This window comes from Pygoscelis adeliae, unplaced genomic scaffold, assembly GCF_000699105.1.
Source record: "Pygoscelis adeliae isolate BGI_AS28 unplaced genomic scaffold, ASM69910v1 Scaffold113, whole genome shotgun sequence".
Classification (NCBI taxonomy): domain Eukaryota; kingdom Metazoa; phylum Chordata; class Aves; order Sphenisciformes; family Spheniscidae; genus Pygoscelis; species Pygoscelis adeliae.
In genome coordinates, this window is record NW_008825108.1 from 8778222 (window position 1) to 8800923 (window position 22702).

Consider the following 22702-nt stretch of genomic DNA (forward strand, 5'->3'; position numbering starts at 1 on the left):
CATTCGAGGCAATCTGAGCAAAAATTACGAAACGCTAGCAAGTTATGGAGAAACATCTTCATGTCTCATTCACAGTAGGGAGTTCCAAAGAAGTAAGTGTTTCTATGAAGCAAAAGTCCCTCTCAGACTTCAAAAGGAAAGTTTTGTTCAATACGCTTCAACAGATTGAAGTGAATTTGGCCTTGCAAGCACATCAGCATAACAGGGATGCTCTTCTCTTGCTGTTGGGTTATAGAGAAACAGAAAACACTGTTAAAAGTACTTATATGCTTTCTGGCCCAGAAGTGCTGCTGGAACTAAACCCGTGTGCATGCGCATATTTTCAATCAAGTACTGACTGAAAACAGAAACTACTGTTTTCAGTAGAAAAAACACTACTTTGAAAGTTGTTTCACTTGATAATTAACATGCAACTCTTTAGACTTTCAAAGTGCCTGAGTCTACTGTAGTAGCAAAACTACAGAGATCCCTAGTGAAAATCGACACCACCTTTGCCAAAAAACACTCAGAATTTAGAAGTCAGCACCAGAATTGAGTTATGGGCTATTCTCGTATGTAATTTAGGCAGACGTTCTTTTTGTGCAGCATAAACTCTACAACCTGTAAATTTACATGTGTAATCATCAGTGATGTCATGTTTCAAGATTAGCAGACTTGGGATAACTATATATCATACTCATACAGTCTCTGGTGTAAACATTGTTTTAAATCTAGAACTGATGGAATAAATACAACAAAACCAAAATGTATCTCAATCAGGTATTAAGTTGTATGACATGAGCAAGTCTGATAGGTATTCATCTATTTAAGCTTTTTTGTTGTTGTTTGGTAAGACCTGAAGTCTTCCTGGGGTCTTCCTAATACAGAAAAAACATGTCAGTCATAATTTTACTGAACAAAACAGCTTGTGAGAGCAGGGGGATGAGACCCTTCTGCTTAGGAGCTTTTGTTTGTTTGTAATTATTTAAACAGGAAAGCCTATTTATGGAAAAGAAAGAGTGAAGTTAATACACAGAAAAGAAAAACAAAACACACAAGCAGGAGACCAGATTGTGAAAAAGGAATTCTTAAAAACAAGTTTCAGGATTCATTTTGGATTCTCAATCTTACGAGAACACAGTACTACCTCTTAGAAGAGGACAAAGGCTCCCTTAGATGCAGGACTACTGGATTACTTCAGTAGTTTTAAATTCTAATCTTATTTGCCTTCTTCCAGGAATTACATTTATGCAGTATGCAGCCAACACACTGACTTCACAGCTTCTGGTCTCATCTTAAAAAAAAAAAAAAAAACAGCAGACAGCTTCCTCGCAGTCCTGCTTCTGAATTTTTTTTCAGACTATATTCCCTCTGAACAAGTTTAACAGTTAAAAACGCCTTTGCTGCCTAGGCTCTGACAATGTCTAAGGCCCATCCATTCAAATTACTCTCATGCAATGCTGGGGGCAGGGGGGGAATAAAAACCACTTTTGTCTTGCCTCCCACTCTTGAAATGAGTAAGCTAATCAGAGTTATGGAGTTTCAGTCCTGTACAAAAAGCTGTTGGAGATGCAGTTTCTCATTCCAACACATCTATTGCTGAGAACCATTTAACAGCTTTCTCCTGAGAAACTCATGAATTTGAAAGCCTGCAGAAAGTTAGGCAATTCACAAGTCAGACAACCTTCTGTTTTACTGCAAACAGCAGGATATTCCTATATGCCATTTCAGTCACCACTTTAACTAATAGTTCTGCAAATGAAGGCTTACTTTGAATAACTTTGGTGCAATCATTAACCACTTGGCTTGGAAACCCACTTTCCATAGTCTGAGCCAAAAATGTTTCCCAACTGTTCCATCTGAGGCCCTATATCCAGGAATAAAACTGAAGCAGAGGCAAAAATACTTTACACAGGTCTGCTGCAAGATACATCTGAACTCTTTGTAAAAACTGCCCCTCTTAAAACATCTATTGCAAGCTTACAGAAAGCACGGATCTTTGTGCTCAAACTTTTCTTGAGCACAGATCACTTCAATTTCAAGTGCAATTGGAGAACCATTCTACTTGCCTTTGTAGGGAGGCGAGAAGTAACACATCCCAGCAAGGATCACAAAATTACCTTTCAGCTTATGTTAGTGTACTTGGGCAAGCCACATAAGAAGTTTTCTTCTCCTAGAAATACTAACAAAAAACAACTAAAGCCTCACTTCTAAGGAAACATTTAAGTCTGTTCTCACAATTGCTTTCAATGCAGAAAATAAGTCAGACCTGCTTTTCCATGCAGGCTACAATATTTGAAACTGACTTTCATTTGGGCATTTAGCTTAATTTATGAGCTGCAGCATATACAGTTAACAGAAATATTCAGAATTTTAAAATATTTGCTTTACAATTTAAATCATTCTCTTAAAGTACCAGAACCAAAACCCAGTGGAAATCTAATACTTTAAGGAACACCTGGATTTAGCACAGATCTCTAGCTTATAGCTTGATGTGATACAGTCAACCAATACAAAAAAGCAAACAGCATATAAAACATTTGTTTAGCAGGTCTCATGCTTACAGGTTACTTGCAGCAGGACACTGAAGTGGGCAGCTGAAGAAAAGCAGGAGCAGAACAAGTGTTGTGAGAGCAAGTAAGAATGTCTGATCTCCCAAAGGCAAATTCAACAGTTTAATAGCACTACAGAAAACCAGAACTTGCTAAATAGTCTTTAAATGACTCATTGGAAACAGCACAATATCAATTACCTGAAGAACTAAAGATTAAGGAGAGTGACAGAACAGAGAGCCTGTGACAGTAATCAGATACAGTAGCTGACACTTGAAATTAATATTAGGTAATATCTAGTGTTTAGCCAGGATTTTCTTCCAACCGTGGATTTATCAGTAAGCCTTATTACACATGGAAGTCTAATTCACCCCTGCATCTCAAGGACCTGTGCTGTCCATTAGCTCAGAAGGAAACTGTCTAGATCTCCACAGAGTGATGATCTATGAGAATGCCAAGCAAAAGAAACATCTAACTAAATAAAAATTCTTTATGTACAAGAAAGTAGGGTCATACCCATGGGTAGCTGGCTGCTTCTTGCGGATATAGTGGTTAGGTGTATTCATTTTGCAAGCCTGACTGAAAACGGATGTGATCTACTGAAGTCCCTCCATGAAAGACCAAGACATCCAGTAATTAACATGTGCCTGAAGGAAGTGTAATTTAAATAAAGCACATATTTTGGTTTAGGAGAAAGTGTTAGGCACTGAAATATATACTATCTATAAAAAGCTGCTGCTTTGAAGAAAGGCTGAACCATTAGACAAGAACACAGGAACACAAACTTCAACTCAGAACTGGATGAGTAGATACCGCTTCTCCCTCTATTTTCTTGTGAGGGGGCATTACTCACCATAGGTTTGGCAGACTAGTAATTCTGAGAACAGTGATGCATTAAAGGTAATCTATTTTTATATAGGACAATTAAATCATTCTACATCATATCAGAGCACCACAGTACAGAATAGACATCTACAGCTGAAGCATACTATATTAAGTCAAATAAAATTAACAAACTGTTACCCTGACTTTTTCTTCCTTCAAACAACTTCCAGTGTTTTACCTTCTAAAATAAAAACCCCATCACTTGCTCTCCAATTGAAGTTGACAAGGCAAGAAACTAGCTCAGTAAAAATATAAGAAGTCTAATAAAACGAAGAGGGCTAGAAACCAAATTCTGAAGTGACCATCTTCATGGTAGTCAAGATGTTGAATAAAGCTTAACAGAACAGACTACTGCAAGTTTCCAGCCTGCCTTTTTAATATTAATAGTTATAACATGAACAAATGATTCATAGCCAAGTATGAAATGAGAGAAACTTTTCCAAGTATGTGACAGAGAGACCTGAAAAGCACCACTTTTAGTAAAACTATATTCCTTTACTTCTCTCTCTTTTGAAGTGGTGCACTGTGTACAAGATCAACACTTTTAAACCCTGCATCTCTCTAGCAGCTTTTTCTGTTCTATGACTTTTAAACAGCTTCCAGATATTGTGCCAGGTCTACATCAATATGGTATTCAAAAACTGATGGCAGACTTCTTCCTCTCATACCTTGAGAAACTTGGCGTCGAGGATAACTGTTGTCTAAGTACAGACGAATTAGGTCATTCTTCAGACTGTATGAAAGCTACTCTGCTGAGCAACCAGGTAATCTCACAACACAGCTTCAGTTTGGGGGACCATCTAACCAGAAAGTATAGCAATATTTTTTGAAAGTGGAGTACTGAAGATTCTCCTGGCCAGGAACAGACTAATAGAGATTAATGCACCTTTGAGACCTGGGGAAGAAAGCAGTCATCTTGGACCATACAAATTCCTCTCATAAGGCAGACAAGTAAACATTTTTATAAGTGTACATGCACGTAAGTAAGCCCCAGCTAATGAAGAAAACTCCCTTTCTTTCACAGATGTAGAAATGAGGTGACAAACCTTTTTATCCAGGCAAGTACATTGTTTACTGTATGGCCACCAGAGGGCCAGATGACACGCTGAGGGAACAGCAAGCTGTTATATTTTCTTTTCAAAAGCGGGAGAGAAGTAGCATAACCCATTACTTCCACTTCATACAAGTCAGTGCTCTACTGCACACAGCTGTGGGTCTCAGAAGACATTCCTACACACCACAGGTTGGCTACCCCACATGGAAAAAAAATATTTTGGCCCCAATGATTTATAGCATAGAATTATCTACTACCATCTATTAAGTATGAAATAATTTGAAGATAAAGATGTATCAAGATGTAATTGACCTGTGAAAGGTCAACACTGCAAGGCATTCACAGTCAGAAAGCAACGAAATGAAGACTAAAGCAACTATTACTTTGTAGGCACTCAGGTTAAACATAATTCTTTTACTGTTTTGGGTTAAAGAATAATGTAAACAAGAAGAAATTTGTGGGTTTTGTCCAAGCGTCTATTTTGTTCACTGCATATTGTAAATGCTCCGGAAACAAAAAGCTTCTGCAGGAAGATTACTCTTGCAATTTAAAGGTATTACAGAACTGCTCAAATTTCTCACAAATTTCCTATATAGCCCTGACACATTAAATTGGCAGTCTTGTATCTGACACAGAGTTGTTTTCACATTTTTTAATGTTTGAGAAATGTCTGTAGTACCTGGTAATAGAGGAAAAGCCTTCTTAGTGAATCTTGCTGTTGCAAAACAAATAGCTGACACAAAGAACAGTAAGGCTTAAAAAACAAAAAACGTGAACCGCTGCCTCCTAAACGCATTATGGATTAAATAAGCAAGGATGACAAATAAATGGCTTAATAGTCATGAAATAGATTCTGCTGTAACTCACACTCACCAGATGCCAAAGTTATAAACACAGTCTTAACTTTACCATTTCCTGATTGTGATGTGTAAATATCTATGCAGTTTAAAGCTGTGTTAATTATGACTCTAGGCAAAAGCACTGTATTTTTTACTTTGAATATTCAATAATTAATACTAATCCTAAAAACCATCTCTGACATTACTATATACAGCACTTTTTATTATTATATAATTAGTATGGTTAAGTTGGACTACTTTGTCTAACAAGGCAATCTTGTTCAACCACTACTGTTCATTGTGTTAGTAACCATTTTCTGATTGTTGCAAAATATTTTTTCAGATATTTTTCCACCATAGTGAAATAACTACCTTTAAAAGAAACACATATTCCTCTCAACATATAGCGTATTTAAACCTTTTGATGAAATCAGATTAATAAAGCGTTAAGATATTAGATCAAAAACCATACAGGATCACAATATTCAGCCTATCCTGTTAACTAAAAAACATTGCAACAAAAGACACTACACTGGTGAGAAAGGCCGTGTAAGTGAACTAGAAATGGGATTTCTAGTTTCCCAAAATGGAACTCTAAACTGCTGTTAGGGCCCCAGCATATACCAGTTGTTGCAAATCACTATCTGAGCATAGACTTCTTTGTAGCTGTTGCTATAACACTTAGTCACAATATTTTTAAAGTGTTACCTGCTACTTGTGCCAATTTATCATGAAGTGCATATAAGCTGTTCATCATGAGACTTATTTCATCTTCCTAGAATTAGAAAAACACATTAATGTTAAAACAAACATTAGTAGAGATATATTTTCTTCCATTTACTCCAAAAATCTTTATATAACATGAGAAAAAAAATGTGTTTTGTTTTGTTTTTACACATACAGGTAGAAAGTTGTACCGTTTCACACATCAACAATGATGCAAGCAATAGATTTTGAATCAAAGTATTGACAATATTGATTTTTCAGATCTTGACTGAAACTAAACTGGTTTGCAGCCTGGACTCTGATGGATCTGCCAGTTAAAACTGACAGCCCAAAAGGTTATTTTAATACTACTGAGAGAGTAGTATTAATACTACTGAGAGAGAACAGTGCAATGACCCAAAAGAAGTTTGGTGGTGTTTTCTCTTTTTTTTTTGATAGCTACTATGTAAAAATAAAACAGTTTTATTCTTAATAAATGTGCAGTGACACTTCATACAAGCCACACTGAAGTACCATCTGGTCATATTCCCGCATAAAATTCATAGCAAAGTAAGATTTTTTGCTGTCTACCTTCAAACTACAGTAACTTAATAAAAAAAAAAACCACAACAACAAAAAAAAAAATCACAAAAACAGAAAGCTGTGGACTATACAATCTTGTTGATACTTCCTGCATATGCCACTAGTATAAAAAGGCCTAATTCCCAAAACAAGCATGAATGAGATGTCATATAATTGTTACTTACAGGGGAGTTAAGCTTATCAATATATTGAGCAATTTCATTGGAATATGTCCAGAAACTTTTTACATTAGAAGGAACTATTCAACATATGAAGATGAGAAACATGCAATCACGTACACTGAGTACTAAAGGCCATTCTAAAACATTGGGGGTTTTTTGAAGTTGGCTCTGACTCCTGAGGCAGAGTCAAATGGCTGAGATAAGACTAGAGCCTTTATTCAGTAAATATGCAAGGAAAGTCATTTTCCAGTTTATGCATCTGCTGATTATACTCACATTGAAAAAAAACTAAATATGTTTTAATTCCCTGATGCACCAGCACTGTCTGACATAGTTTTAAAGTTTGAATGCTCCAATTTTTTTTCCCATAAGAAACCTGCTACCAAAAAGCAGACTATTTCTTTCATTGATCAAAGATTTGACTAATTCCCGTAGGTGATATCAACAGTTACCAGCATCACCTCTCCCTATTCTGGTCCTACAAAACCATCGCTGAGATTAAATTGATACAGTTGGTACTATATCAATTGGAAACTAACCAACCTTATTAACTCATTTCCTGGCTGGAAAATACTGGACATAGCAGAAGAAGAAAATCAGTCCTCTACCACACCCCCACCCCCCAACAGCAGTACTCGCAGTTCCATTTATTTGCCAGTAGGTAGACCCATGACTTCACTAATAGCTACGCTGAGACAGCCACGTGAAACAATTTTGTGACCAAATTCTTCTTCTGTCAGTTATTGGTCGGACCACAAAAAGGAAGGCACAGAACACTGTAGCCTTCATAGCTAACGAGCAATCAAGCATGGAGTAGGATTACTATGGAACAGTACACAAGAAACACAGAAGAAAGTAACATACAAAACAGGTTCTCAAGCTGTCAAGTCCAGTGCACAAGATGCATTCTCTCTGCGCTACTAAAGTCATTCTGAAAGAATCCTCAGAATTTACCCAACAAAATTTGATTTGTTTAAAAAGATTCAGAAACATTTTCTACCCAAGAAACTAGCCAAGGCTACCTACTTAAAATACGCAATTATTCACTTTTGGAGACCTCAATCCTAGACAAAAAAAAAAAAAACAACAAACCAAACAAACCACACCACAACAAAAAACTCCACGCAATTATCTTGCAATACTTGCTTATATATGCCTAGCAAAAGCAGATGACTATGTTTACAGTCCAGGCAGAAAGACTGAAGGCCAGAAGAGAGAACCACCAAAACATGCTGCAGAGCTAAGAATAATACAGGTACCTTCAATGGTGACATCTCAAAAATGGTTATCCCGATATTCCAGTTGAAAGAGTGAATGTAACAGAATAGAATCAAAGTGAAAAAGAAACTTTTTAATCCATTTTCTGAGGGAGGCTAACCCTTGCTCTTCTATGGCACTAAATAAGATCCTGGAGTTTCAAGTCAATCATCTCTTACCAGCTGTCCTTTCAAGGTTGAGAAACCAAATGGTAACAGTAAAAGACAAACTGATAAATTTAGTCTCAAAACTTACACCACCACAGTTTTTCCTCATAGCTCTACAAGACAAATTATGTAACATTTTCTTAGTATATAAAGCAACCAGCATGCCACAGCCAAATCTTGTAATCCTAGTTATATTGCCCAAGATGAAAAACAAAAAATTAAAACATGAGTTGCAAGAAGCGCATTCATCTCGTGCAAAACATTCTGAAACTGCATCCTTCTGAACAGACCTGTATTGTTTTCATACAATCACTTGACAGACTAAAATCTCAATATGAAGTGGTTTTACTTACTTTTATTTTTTGTAGTTCTTCACTGAAGGGATTCTTGACTGTCAAAACAAAGAAAAAAATTAATTCATTCTAGAGTCTGAAAATACTGAAGAGGTGTACCAATACTGTACCTTTATGACAACACTAATCTTTAGATAAAAAGAAACAAGTCCATAATACGACAGAACAATTAGACAGCTATTAACCTTTGACTGAACTCCACATTTGATAATGCATTATACTAGCATTTATGTTAAACCAGAATCTTGTCTATCTGCAAATTTCACAGCTATTACCATGCAAACAAAACCGTGCTTCCCATTTGCTGAACTCGTTTTAAATGACTCAATTGCATTGAAATCATAATTGGAAGGCTTTACATTTTTAGGGTCTGGTTTAAAAAAAGTAAAACTACTTTTTTACCAAGCAATAATCCATACAACACAAAGCTGTACAACTCATCAGCATTTTCTGTTTTGACAAGAGTAAGAGATGACACACTGAGAGCTCAGGTGAAAAATGCAGTTGACTAAATGACCGTTCCTTCCTTTCTAAATAAAACAGTTTCCACAGCTCCTGAAAGCATAAGTTTACCTATTATATTCCTCTTGGCTACAAAAATATATTCTTCAAGGAAGAAAAGTTGAAATCAGACGAGTAATTTGTGCTATACTTCCACTTAAGACCAACCAGCTGGTAACTGCAAGTTACCAAGGCAGGAAGCAATCACCATTAAAGCATATTGTCCTGCCTTTCTAAGGCATAAACTCGTTTCACCCACAGTTTGGGCTTATAGAGAAACTAGCAGTTCCACGTGCTATTCAAATAGAAAATGAAGCTTCTACTGACCATAGTTCACAAAGCACAAAAACAAAAGAAAAGAAGTATCCTGGGAAACCTGACATAAAATTGAAGGTCTAGGTTGTAAATGTCATCACACAGATGTTGAAAGCACACCAAGAACAGGTAGCACTTGAAGGGGCACACTGCTCCATATACAGTTCTACAAGAAGTAGAGTTCTTCCAAAAGAAAAAGAGTACTTTCCACTGTTTCTAGGTCTGATGCATTTGCATAGAGAATCTGGAAGAAATCTCAGTCTGGGAAGAATTTTGTGCATTTTGAAATCCTGCAGTTCAGCTTTCTATACCAAGGCACAGTAAAAGACAAGTACCATCTTAAATAGTGTCCAAAATATGTAATTCCATTTACATGGTGTAATGACACCCCCCCACCCCCCCAGATATTGCAGCTGTTTACACAGCATTTCTGCTTGCATCTGAAGGTAACTCAGCAACAGCCTCTGACAGTGCTAACCGATTTGACTTCTTCCAAGGCACTCCCATGCACAAAGATATTCACAAAACATCAAAAGCTGCCTCCCCAACAGTCAGCTGATTGACAATATCTTGACTCCTGAACCATAACCATGATTATTAAGCTGATCAGTTAATTTAGTTATAAATGGGAAAAATAAAATAAAGGTGGACACACTAGATCAAATTCATGGCAAGATTTCTCATTAGGAGAAATGGAGGATACAAAAGAAACTAAGGACCAACTTACAAACCAGGGGTCCCCTAACCTTTGCCAAGTGTAATCACATCTGGATAAGTAACTAAAAAAAAAAAGATTTTATAACAAAAAATGAATTATTTGTAAAACAATGTAATTTTTATTACCTGCGCAAACTTCCATAGCACTGTTGGCAGCAGCCAGGTGCTGACTCACTTTCACCTTATTTTTGAAAGGTGAGTTTTTAGTGGGAATGATTACCATTTCATTGCTCCTACATGTAGCAACAGTAAGGAACACATTTCTACAGTTACAACCAACAAATGATGTATAAAACAGTGGGGCAATGAAAATGCTTTCTGAGTAAAGAAGAAAGCTTTATCCTCTGAAACTTTGCAAACAACCGTTTGTCCACGTGCCTGAGCTCAGAAGAAAGTTAAGCATACTACCTACCCAACAGCAATAAACACTTCACCTTCCTCTGACACAGCAAATGGGAAAAAAAAAATACAAAACCATCCAAACACAGGGACTGGTTTTCACAGGCATGGATTCAGATATCAGATTAATTGAAACTGATTGAAGCAGATGACATTCAAGCTCTCTTGTAATCCAAGCCCTATACCACTTCATGATTTCATTCTATAGGTGCAAATTCTCAGACATTGCCTACTAGATTATCAAGCTACCAACTTTACAAAGCTTCTATGTATTCCATTCATTAACTCAGCAGAACATTCCCAGTACACTAAACTTTTAATCTAAATAGCCTAAAATAGGATTAGAGAAACACAGCCAAGGCTCTAGATGACTGCCAACCTCCCAGTTTGATCATTAGTTATCCAGACAGGATAATTATGTAATTACGGTCTCTTCCCAAGGTCAATCTTATTGGGCATACATGAAATCTTCATTATATTGTTTTAGATTGGAGGGGATGGGGAAGGGGGGGACATGAGACAAAACAGTGTGTAGATTTCAGTATACCTGACAAACATATATTTTAGCACTGATGAAAGCCATGGAACAAACACAAATGCAATACTTCCATGCCTGCAAAGATGCAAACTGAAAACTGTCACCTGCAATTCTACATATGCTAGGACAGTACAACAATTAAGTGAAGGCAATGGTGGTGTTATACTCAGACTTTCCCAGCATCACAATCCCAGTGTAAAGTCAATCTCACATGTGAGTAACTTCATATTTGGATAAATTAAAACACTGAATTTATGAAGCAATCCAGACAAGATGTCAGTGTTTGCCTCTCCGTCACAAATACATAGTGGTTAAAGTGACCAAAAAAAAAAGTCTCTCCTCCAAAATTATTTGTCACAAAAATTTAACAATCCTTGTAATTCACTATTTTAACTCACTATAGGATTTCTATGAAATCCCTCTGAAGTTAGTGATTTTATGGCAAGTTAAGCAGTGCGATACATTTTATATAAGATGTTAATATAGTTTAGGATGCCTGATACCTTAAGAGGCAAGTATGCTATAATGCAACTGCAGCAATTTATCAGCTGCATATGCAATTAACAACTGTTAACAATCAATCTGCATCTATTTACCACATAACCTTGATTAGCTTGAGTTAATAAGGCCACTCCTTAACTACTTCAGTAATTCCTCTGTTCTGAATCCACCCTTCTTTCTTTTGTCCAGGATCTAAGCTCTTACCAAATCCTCCCACTTGCTCCAGCCATAGATATAAAGTTTTCATCTACTCCAACATGTCTAAGGTATTTCAATATATTACATCAACATTATTGGTTCAAAAGGTTTCTTGACAGTTCTTAAAATATATAAGTATAGTTTTATGAGTAACAAGTTCTTGTTCTACCAAACTAAGTCTTAATTTAATAACTAATTACTAACAGAAGAGTTTCTTACGTGAACATATACTTCCAAAGCTCCTCCTCAAAAAGGGTTCAAGACCTCTACCATACAGCAGCAACTACCAGCCTTGAAAGTCATCTATCTATCAAGCTCACATTTTTATAAGCTTCAAAGAACAAATTCTCATCTACTTATACTACAAAGATAAAAACTATAGAGATAATTTTCTAAAACAGGAATCTCCTGACTGTTGTCCCAGAGGGTCTTTTCTCCAGGTTAGCCTACCAACTGACAACCACATCCACTGCCCTCAAAAAAGGAGGGATGCAACAACCTACCTGGACTGGACATGGCAATCTCATTATCCATTAGAACTCCCCAGACAGCAGCAAAACTGTGAAAAGCATGGTAGTTTTACCTGGCCACATGTGAATATTAGCTGCAGTATAAAAAAGCAAGAGTATTTTCATGGAAGAAAGACCTGAAAAACTTGACAAAGGGAACCATACCAACCCCCCCGAAACACTGTAATAGCTAAACATTCTGCTTGAAAGTTTGATACATTGGGAGAAGAGCTTTATTCCTGGCAGTGTGTAATGATAATAGGATTCTTTGGCCAGACATGGAAGGAAACAAAAAGTAAGCACACTAAGGGATATCATCTTCACGTGAAACTTGATTTCAGATCAGGAAGGGATATGCTATTTAAACTCCATTTTTAAGAAGTGATCTTATTTAAATGCTAGTTAATCAAGAACAAGACAATAAGACTACCAAAAAGCCTGTGAAAGACAGCAAAGCAGCATACAAATATTGTTCTGGTTAACTGAAAAGACTGCTAATGACCCTTCAAAGTAACTAATTTACACATATTACTGTTGGGACAAGCTGTAAATTATGATTTACAAACTACTAGAATTCCTCAGAATGGCAGAACTGGTCAGTCTCAAATAACAAGTCGTCAGCAATACAAAGCTAAGGGTCACAGCACAGCTCCAAAGCATTCCAGCCAAAGCTGTCAACACAAATGCACATACCAAGCCATCTCACAGAGATGCTCAATTTTAGGAATACAAGTGCAGTCAGTGTCAACATACAAGGTTAATTTTCACTAGAACACAGAAGCTTTCATCTTTAAAGTCACAATCAAACCACTCACCATCCCCACCCCTCATTTTCCTCCCTAATACATTGTTACCAATCACAGATAGACACAGTATTTACAAGGGTTTAGTTTTCTTCAGTAAGACAACCAGGGAGCACAAAGTAGGATTTCAAAGCATGGTTTAGCAGACATGAAGTTGGAGCCTAATTGCAGATATTCATGAACACACATCAGCTTTTATAGAGTCTTAATGGTACAAGTTCCAAAGACTGACATAGCTTCGCAGGCAGTCATACCTAGAAAGAAGACATGCACAAATAAAAATACCTTTGCTTAGGACATAAGCTAGAACCGTATCACTAACATGGTACCAAAATAAGGAATTTGGTTATCTTCTGGTCACCAAATTAGGATGCCAAAAAGTAGCTAATCTTTCCACTACAGCTATCTCCTAGATGCCGTGGTACCTTGCCCGGAACAGTGTCACCATTCTTGCAGTTTCAGTATTCAATACACTTCAACAGATAACGTCAAAACTGAAGTATGAAGGAACAGTCACACCAGGATAAACCAAGGATTCAACTAGCCCAGAATCCTGCCTCCAGCAGTAGCAAGAAGTTTTACTCTTTTCAGAGACGCCTATCCCTAATTGGAAGGGGGGAATCAACAGAACAGTGGCAAAAATTAGTGTCAGAGCGTAAGAATATAAAGTATATGCTGATACTTCGACAGAATATTCTCCCAGTCATAAAAAAATTTGCACCTCAGAAGCTTCCTGAGACAGACAGAAGTGGCTAGCTATGTTGGTTGTTTTTTTTTAAATTATCAACTCCAATGTATTTTTCCCTACCAATTTGTCTAGTCCCGCATTAACCCCAAGCAAGCTTTTAGCTTCAGCAACATATGGTCATAGAGTTCCACAACAGAAACGTCACTGTGTGAAAAAACAGTTTCTCTGCTTACTCTGAACTTGCCACTTGTTAACTTTAGAAACTCCTCCTTGTATTAGAGGAGACAGTGAGTAATCAGACCCTTTTCACCCTCTCCATAATACTCATGCCTTTACTTCATTCCTCAGTCTTTCCCTCGGTCCTCACTCTTCCACGCTCAAGAGTCCTATTCCTCCTTGCTATGAAAGCCATACTATGCTTTTGATCATATTACTCTGAACTTTTTTGCAGCTCTGCTATGTCCTTTCTGAGGCTGGAGACCAGAGTTGGACACTATTCAAAATAAAGGAACACCATGGATTATTAGTGCCATAGTGATATTCTCAAATATACTTCGTTCTCAATTCCCTTCCTAAAAATAGAAAATCCTACCGTTGCATTTCCTTCTTGACCACTACTGAATATTAAGCTAACATTTTTAACAGAATCATTGTAATGCCATGAACGTGCAGATAACTTGATTTTATAAATGAAAAAGCAACTTTCCAATGCAACTTTAAGGAGCTGTAAAGCCACAGCTGCAGAAACAAGAATGATCCCCATTGACCTGTAAGCACTTAATTTCTCAGTGTGGTGATACCAAAAGTGCCAAATACCATCCACACAAAGATTCAGAAACCATACACTGCAACACACACTTCCAAGCTAGCAACTTCTGCAGAAGCAAGAACGTTTCTCCCTGCAAACAGAAAAGTACTTTTCTCTTCCCCACCCACCATGTCACAAGCAGACTTATCCCAAAACAGAAGCAGTTATTTTTCCCAAAATTTGTCCTGTAAAGGTGTGTTCAGTAAGTGGATAACCTAAGTGGATAACCTAATGCTTTCCATTAGAATTTTTTCTTCATCAAAAAAATACATTAGCTGGATAATGTATTGTTAACAGAGGAAGCAACAATACTGGAAGCACTGCTATCCAAAATGGGCCTTTAGCCCAGCCTTTTTCTACATGACCTTGGAAACAAGTTCTCAATAATTTTACAATCCAAGTACTTTCAACATCAACTAACAGATCTGTAACTTTTTTCAGTAAGTTTGGGGTCGAGTACTGATTCCACCCAGTTACATACTGTGTATGTGTCAAGGACAATTCTAAAACATTGTCTCTTAAAGCTCCTAAACCTTAAAATGCCAGAAAACAAAACAAACAAACAAGTTATTACAGGAAATAAGTTATTCCAGAGCTCCATCTTTCAAATAGCTTAAATAAAATAATCCTGCCTTTATTTGCCTCTCTGTAATTACTCAGCACTCAAAATAAATGAGCAGTTTTGCATGACCTCCATCTCCAGATTGCACTAATTCAGGTAGAAACCACTTTGAATCAGTAGGCTAAATCTCTATGCTTTGACATTAAGGCACCAAGTCATATGTCAAGCTGAGCAATTCCTTCACTACAGATCATCTTTGTGTGCTTTTTTTTAGAAGAAGTTTTTATTTTTCTAAATCAGTACACCATTATAGTTGCAATACTCCTTGGCCATGCCAATTTTGAATGGCAGCACAATCTGCCACAAGGATTAGAGAATTCTAAAAACAGCTGAATCTTTCCTTAACATCAAGTCAGTTTTTCAACTGCCTCAGTTTAGAGAGCTTTTACGGATAGTTTTTATTCAAGATACCTGTGTTACAATATGATCCTCAGTAAGCAGAAAATTTGATCCTTTCCTCTGCAAAAAGAAAAATTCATCTCTGCAAAACAGCAGACATAACAGCACATCTCCTCCAACAAACTAGGCCCAACAGGCACGTGACGTTTGCCTGTTTCACTTTTAGCACGCATCCACACTTACTCACTCCTTACCTTCCCACCCTCCACAGTAGACTGTAAACACACAGCAGAACAGAGAAACAGCACTAAATAGCATTGTGGGAAGTACAGCACAGTAGCAGGGAAAAGGCAACTATGATAAGGATACCGGAGAAAAGGAGCCACCAAAACCAAAGTACAGCAGTTTGGGGCCATACTATTTTGCCTAATTACAAACGGTACCTCTTGGTGAAGACAGATTTCTTATTCATGCCATGGTGTGCTCAAGTAATCTAAATATACGTGATTCAATCTTCCATCTCCATTACCTACATTTGTCTTCAACTCCTCCAGCTCGGCTGAGAAGCTTACTGAATGGACAGACTTTTACAGAATCCCTGAAGTTTCTAGGAGAGAATGCTAGCAGTATCTCAGACTAGAGATGCATGAACCCAAAGCCTTGATTTGCCTGGATCAAAAAACTGTAGAAATATTGAGACAACATCGAAGCAGTGTTTTATCTGAACGGTCAGCTGTACAGAGAGGCCGTACCTGCACGGAGTCAAAGCATTGAGTTTGTTTTGCTATTCCCCATTTTCTAGGGACAGCACACTGACATCAACAGCAAAGCTTTCGTATCGTTGGTTTCATTCAAGAAGCTGATGGGGTTTTTTTATATATATATTTACAACAGGACTCAACATCAGACATGAACTGGAGCAAACCTTCTACACAGAAGGAACCTATATGACATCAGCTTTAAGTTGTGCAGTGGTTCTTCGATCTATCCTTGCATCCATCAGTATGCTTCTTTCCATCAGTAACACTGACCCTTTTCCAAGTTTTTCTAAATCAGAATTCCTCAGTGGACAGAAGCCATCAAGGTTACTTTGATCAGTGGCAGAGTTACACCATGTCCTCACTTATTACAGTCACAGCAAAGGCATTGCCACCTTCTCCCGCAACTCTAGACCTACCAGCAGCAATAGTAGAAGCCCAGAAAGGAAGAGTAAGGACAAAGATACTATACTGAAGTTCTTAGCAAATGTGAGTCCCTTGAAAATCACTTTTCTTAATATACCTTGATTTCACAATCCCTTAACCAGTCAACTTACTCCCTTCAACCTACCACAAATCACAACAGACAACTAATTTTACCAGAGAATACAAGTAACTTTACAGGTGTAAGGAATATATGCCTCATGATTACAATGGACTCTGTGCTTCTCCAGAGCATTGGAACAGCACTTTCATCAACAAAAACTGATGTACTTGCTTAATTTACTTGCCTAAGCTTTTTTGTTAAGTGACCAAACAACTTTCTCAAACAGCAGCTCTGTCCTGTTCACATGTTCATACCATTTCTGAAGCACAAGTCTAGAAGCACGACCGGGATCAGTTCAGTACAACTCTAGCACTCCTGCCAGCTTAGCTGAGTAAGCAATCAAGCCAAAGTTTTGCGACCTACTACTCCCAGATGAAACACGGATGTCAGCAGGAGTTAACTGTACTTGATTTTTTAGAAACACAATTGGTCCCCAGGAATAGAAAGACTGCAGGCCTGATTCTCCTCTCGTACTGGGAAACTTAAAAGCTTACAAAACAGTGCAAAGTGGGGCTCCTACAATGCTAAATTTAAGTCCTTGGGTATTGTGGGCTCTTCCTTAAAATATTTCCATTGCATCCATTATCGGTGTATGCATCTGCCCTAAGCAGAAAGGAATCAGCATTGCACTTGAAGAACACTATCAGAGTTGGCAGAGGTTCTTAACAGAAGAAACAAGTTTGCTTTTTGCTTTCCCACTCCTTTCTAGTCCACAATGCTTTATAAACATGGAAAAGTTGCAACCAATCTGCTTTCAGATCCTAGATCACCCTTAATTTTCTCACATCAGAAACCAAATTTTCTTTTGAGAAAACTACCATGCACTATGGAACGGAGTGCAAACTTTCTATTAGTTTTTGATACCTAGTGAAAACAGATTCTGTCAGAGCTCTTCTGCATCCTGGCTCCCCAGGCAAGTAATTTCAGTTCCAATTTCTCATGACTTACTTCACAAAAAAGCATAGCCTACAACAGTAACGTTGAAAAACTGTCATTGCAAGAATACCTAAAGTCATGGCATAAGGAAAGTTTTGTGCATGTCTGCAAACAGCAGCACATTTAAGGTATGAATGCCAAATAAGTTAGTTCTAAGTATTCTGAACAAAGTATCAAATACAGCTATCTCCTTAAAAAAACAGACCTTCTGAAGTTCAAATACTGATGAACAATTCTCATATTTATACTTTATACTACAGATCTACTGCAAAAGTAAATAGACTGTTTATTATCCTTTAGGAAGGATTTGAAGTTGTCAGCTAAAATGAACTATTTTGCACTATGTAACAATTATTTGAACTTTCCTGGGAACAAGTCTTGGACAAATTTGTTCCTCATTTAAGAGTTATTTCTGATATACCTATAAGGAGTTTAAAAATGCCAAGAATCCTAAGGAAGTTTAACTATTCTGCCTGGCTTTACCTTAGAAGGCAGCCTAGGGTTTTTTTGATCTACTGATCTTAATCCAAATCTCACCAAACCACAGAAGTGAGATCAGCTACAAGAGAGATAAGTCTTTAAGATGCACATCTTTTGTATCACCTAGAAGAGAAATACTTTCTAACTAGAGTTTAAAGCAATATACAGAAAGTGAAACAGAGCTATATGCCAATATGTCAATAGAAGAAGTTGTTATATTGCCAAATACAAGTCAGAGTATCACCTGCAAAGCACAAGCAACATTAATAGCCACACAACACAGAAACTCTCCAAATATTTTAATTTGGCTTCCTCCCTTTACTATCTTCTCTTCTATAAATATTTCTTATCCAAGATTCATTTTTTTCCATTGAAGCCAACATTGTCAAGAGGACAGACTCTTCTGAGGTGGTGATCTTAGAAGGCAAGTAGATTTGTAACAGTTATCTGTGAAATACCACAGCACTTTAATAGTAATTTGCAGGCCTGTGAGCAAAACAGTCATCTTCTTGTCTTTTATACAGCAAGTCTAACTTCTTAACAATGAAATCCCCTGCATAAAATTCCACAGAATTAACGCCTGAGAGATATAGAAGTTGAGAACAAAGTAACATCAATGGAATAGAATTAAACTCTTAGAATTGTGATTTGCATAAGCTTCCACTTGCAATATACACAACTGCTAAGTCTCCCTGAATTAACATTTCAAAAACACAAGTTGCAGCGAATATAGTAAGGATTATCCTCCTAGCAATTGTTTTGTAACAAGTGTCATAGAAAGACGAAAATTACTAGCAAGAGATGTCACTTTCAAAAGCCTCTCCTAATAAGAACATAAGATATTAAACAAGACCTACCTGAAAGTTTCAAGATTACTTTTTGTTGTTGTTGTTGTTGGCTTTTTAACTACATCAGCCACTCCCCAGACAAAGCACTGGAGCAGAAACAGCAAGAGTAACTTAAATGCAACCTATTTCAGATTACAACCTTAAACAGCACCTGTACTAGTGCGCTCATCTTTCAGAAAGTAAACCAGACCTGAAAGCAACATCTACTGATCTGATACCATTATCAACTTTCCATGAAAAATAACTTTAGAACTAAATCCCAAGAGCAGCCACTTGAGATCCTCAGAGTAACACCACAAAACAAAACCAAAGAAGTTGGAAGAGATACCCAACTCTTCAGGGTTTGGAGAACCCTAGGAAGTAGACAAAAGTAAATTCCGCCGTTTTCCTGACAAAATACTAGGCTGGCTTGGCAAGAAGTTGATACAATTCCATGGTATTTTGAAGGCAGGTGCAAGCAAAACATGCTTTACAGCAAGAGCCACATGAATGAGGTTACCAGCATCAAGCCCAAACTGATCTTTCTTTTCACATACAACACTGTCAGAGAGAGCAAGCACAATATGCGCTTATGCATTAGTTGGTCTTTTACGTAAGCTTAAAGAGTAGCTTAATTTCAATGGTTTAAGGTGCTTTAGGAAAAGCCTCATAGATATTTATCTGCATTTTAGACAGCTAAATGCATAAAAACCTTACCACAAGAGACCATATGTAGGTTAGATATGGAAGAATTAGCCCAATTCTGATTTGTCTTTCAACATTTTACGCCGCATGTGCGGAAAAACTAAAGTACTTCATAGCTATTTTAGAGCTCTGAATAAGAAATCATTTGAACATTACGCATGATATACATGACAATCCTCTCCTGAAGTTTTCTGCTTAGTACTTCTCATCCATACTATTTTACCTGGCCTAAATTCAGCTCCAACACCTAGTTTTAATCCTCCCCCATTACACACACCTCCTCTGTTCTCAGATTACAGCCTGACAAATACTGTAAGTGCCGACACTGGGTGTACTCAGTGATAAATATTTTTCAATATCACACACGTAACACCACTTTATTTGGATTGAATTTCAGTTTAGGTAACACACAATTAAGACAACCAACATTAAGCTCATTGTGCATCATCCCCTGCAAAGTTAAAATAAGCCACCCAAATATACAAATAACTGTTTTGTTTTCTTACAGTAACTATGATAATTATGGAGATGGGTATAGTGCAACTCCACTGAATCCTAAAACCTTTTATGACAATAGTTTGAAGTTGAAAATAACTGTTTTTCACAATCAAATCACTCTCAGCTAACAGAATCTTACCTACAGCCATCTAAAAGACAGAAAAAACTCAGTATCCAATCACCTAACTGAAAGGTTGTTTCTTGAGATAAACTATTATTTTTTAATAAAAATGTATGAATCAGTTCTGCTTCTATAAAGAAAACAGACAATACACCCACACAAGTATAAGAGCCAAAGGACTCACTCAGATGATGTTTAAGTTTAGGGAAGCATCTAATAGATGACAGGTTTCTTTCCCTTCCCAGTAGCAATCAGTCTTTATTGGCCTGTCTTGTCTGTTCTTGCCTGTTCTACAGACCTACCATATTTTTGTTGCATATGCCCACTTGAGAAGTAAGAATTTAGCAAGCACATGCTGAGCATATGGGCAAGGTAATTCCCTGCTCATTCCCACATTACTTAAAAGAAGCGGCCTGCTCCTCTTCCTATTAAAGCAGCTAGCCACAAAACCTGCTGTTCGCTTCTTCCAACGGGCCGTATTTCCCCTGTTCCCATTTGTTATGTTGCAAAGCCCGGGGCTGTGAGGAAGGAGGTCAGATGAAACGTGACTGCCACTGCCAGAACAATTCTTCAGGAAATCCAGTTTCAGGAGTTCCACTGAAAAGAGAACGAATAGGAACAGGCCAAGAACTGGCTTAATTGAACCATCAAGCAACACTGGGCTACCAGACCTTCGGCTGGGCAGCGTAACCTAAGCAAAAGGGCAGAAGAAAACAATTTTCCCTGTGTATCAGTTCCAGCTGGGTTAACTTTTTAAGAGCAATATACTCAACACAGTGATCCTGCATGCTCTATAGGAAAGTTCACACATTCGAAATGCAAGTTTTCTTCCAAGACAAAGAGTTCAGATCGGATTTCTTTTCTCAGTATTATTGCTATCTGCATAGCTGAGAAATTCAGCTTTATCAATCAGCATGGCAGGCGAGTTTTAACTCAACCACTGAATTTGACAGTCAGGAAGTTTACACCAGTAAGCTGACAGACCTTCTCCCCTACTAAAAATCATCAGATTTCAAGACTAGAAAAAAAAAATCTAATACATGTTAGTAGAATTACACAGCTTATCAGTACATAAGAAAATTTATGTATGTCTCTAGTAGTTATGGTCAGAAGTTAACCACAGAATATGAGTATGAGTAGTCCCAACAGTCACACTATACTGTATCTAATTTTAGCCCACCTGCGTATGTTCACTGCCTTCCCCCAAAAAAAACCTGAACAGTAGTTAAGAGCCACGTGGACAGCAATGAAACCACTGCAAATGCTTAAGTCCTTGCTGCTACTGTCCTTCCTAAACACTAAATCCTTTATTCCCCCCCCCCAAAAGAGCGTAAAACAGAATTAAGAACAATTTTGCTACCATAACGTAATGAATAACGTTTGAAAGGGAGGGAAAAAAAAAAAAAGACAGGACAGCCCACACTGCTATTTCTGCCCTGTAACATCTACCAGATCCCAATCTAACAGTGGGATCACTCCTTACAAGGCACTGTATACATGCCCACACATGGGTATATAAATCCTCTATCTATACAAAGAAATACATGCATGTGTATACACCCCACATGCCTTCATCAATCATTTCAAGAAAAACGCAAGTCCCCAAGGACCTTCTAATGCTGCCACGTTCCAAAACTAGCTTTTTGCATTACTCCTGATGAAAGATTAAGACAGCAATGGCATGATTTTTCTTTCTGATGTTAGAATCTCCACTGTCCATTTCAGAGCAGCCAAGAATTGAATTAGCATGAATCACCACCCTTAGGTGGTACGTTTCCATTTTTTTGCGCTTTGTGAATAGAAAATGGTAGTTTCTAAATCCATTCCAAGAAGCCACATATTAAAGAAGCTCCCAAATAATTCAGAATTAAAAGAATGCTCTGAAATTCAAACTAAAGCACAACAGTATTTCATGTATAATCATACTCTCAACTGTATTTAGAAAAACATACTTATTAGAAAAGAATACACAACAGGTCCAGCATTCACTGCACAAAGTTGGTTGTAGTGTGTAACATCATCTCAACCTAGCATGCTTTTCAAGCCTCAGTACACACAAATGAAAACAACCTGCTTTATTACCAAAAAACTACAGTCAAATCTCAGCCCTGCTGGAATCCCAGGTATCTAAATGTGCATGATTACTTCTGCGAGATTAGCATAAAGACTTACCTCGTCAATTCTCTATGAACCATAGATCTGCTACATTGAACAAAACACATAAAATTTCTTTGTGAAGAAAACATGCCAGAAAACAAGGTATCAACAGATTACAGCATGGAATGCCAGGATTTGAGTTTATCTTCAAATGTCTTGCAAGCTTATTATACCAGCTTG

The 22702-nt window shown here is 37.4% G+C and overlaps 1 protein-coding gene across 1 annotated transcript in view; it reads right to left on the reverse strand.

The window, feature by feature from the left end:
• Positions 1 to 22702, reverse strand: part of LEMD3 (LEM domain containing 3) — an 83167-nt gene that overhangs the window by 24586 nt on the left and 35879 nt on the right. Inside the window, exons 3-4 of the mRNA XM_009327679.1 lie at positions 8556 to 8593; positions 6018 to 6084 (exon numbers count right to left, since the gene is read on the reverse strand). Coding sequence (XP_009325954.1) covers positions 6018 to 6084; positions 8556 to 8593 — 105 coding nt within the window. The remainder of the gene's footprint in view (positions 1 to 6017; positions 6085 to 8555; positions 8594 to 22702) is intronic.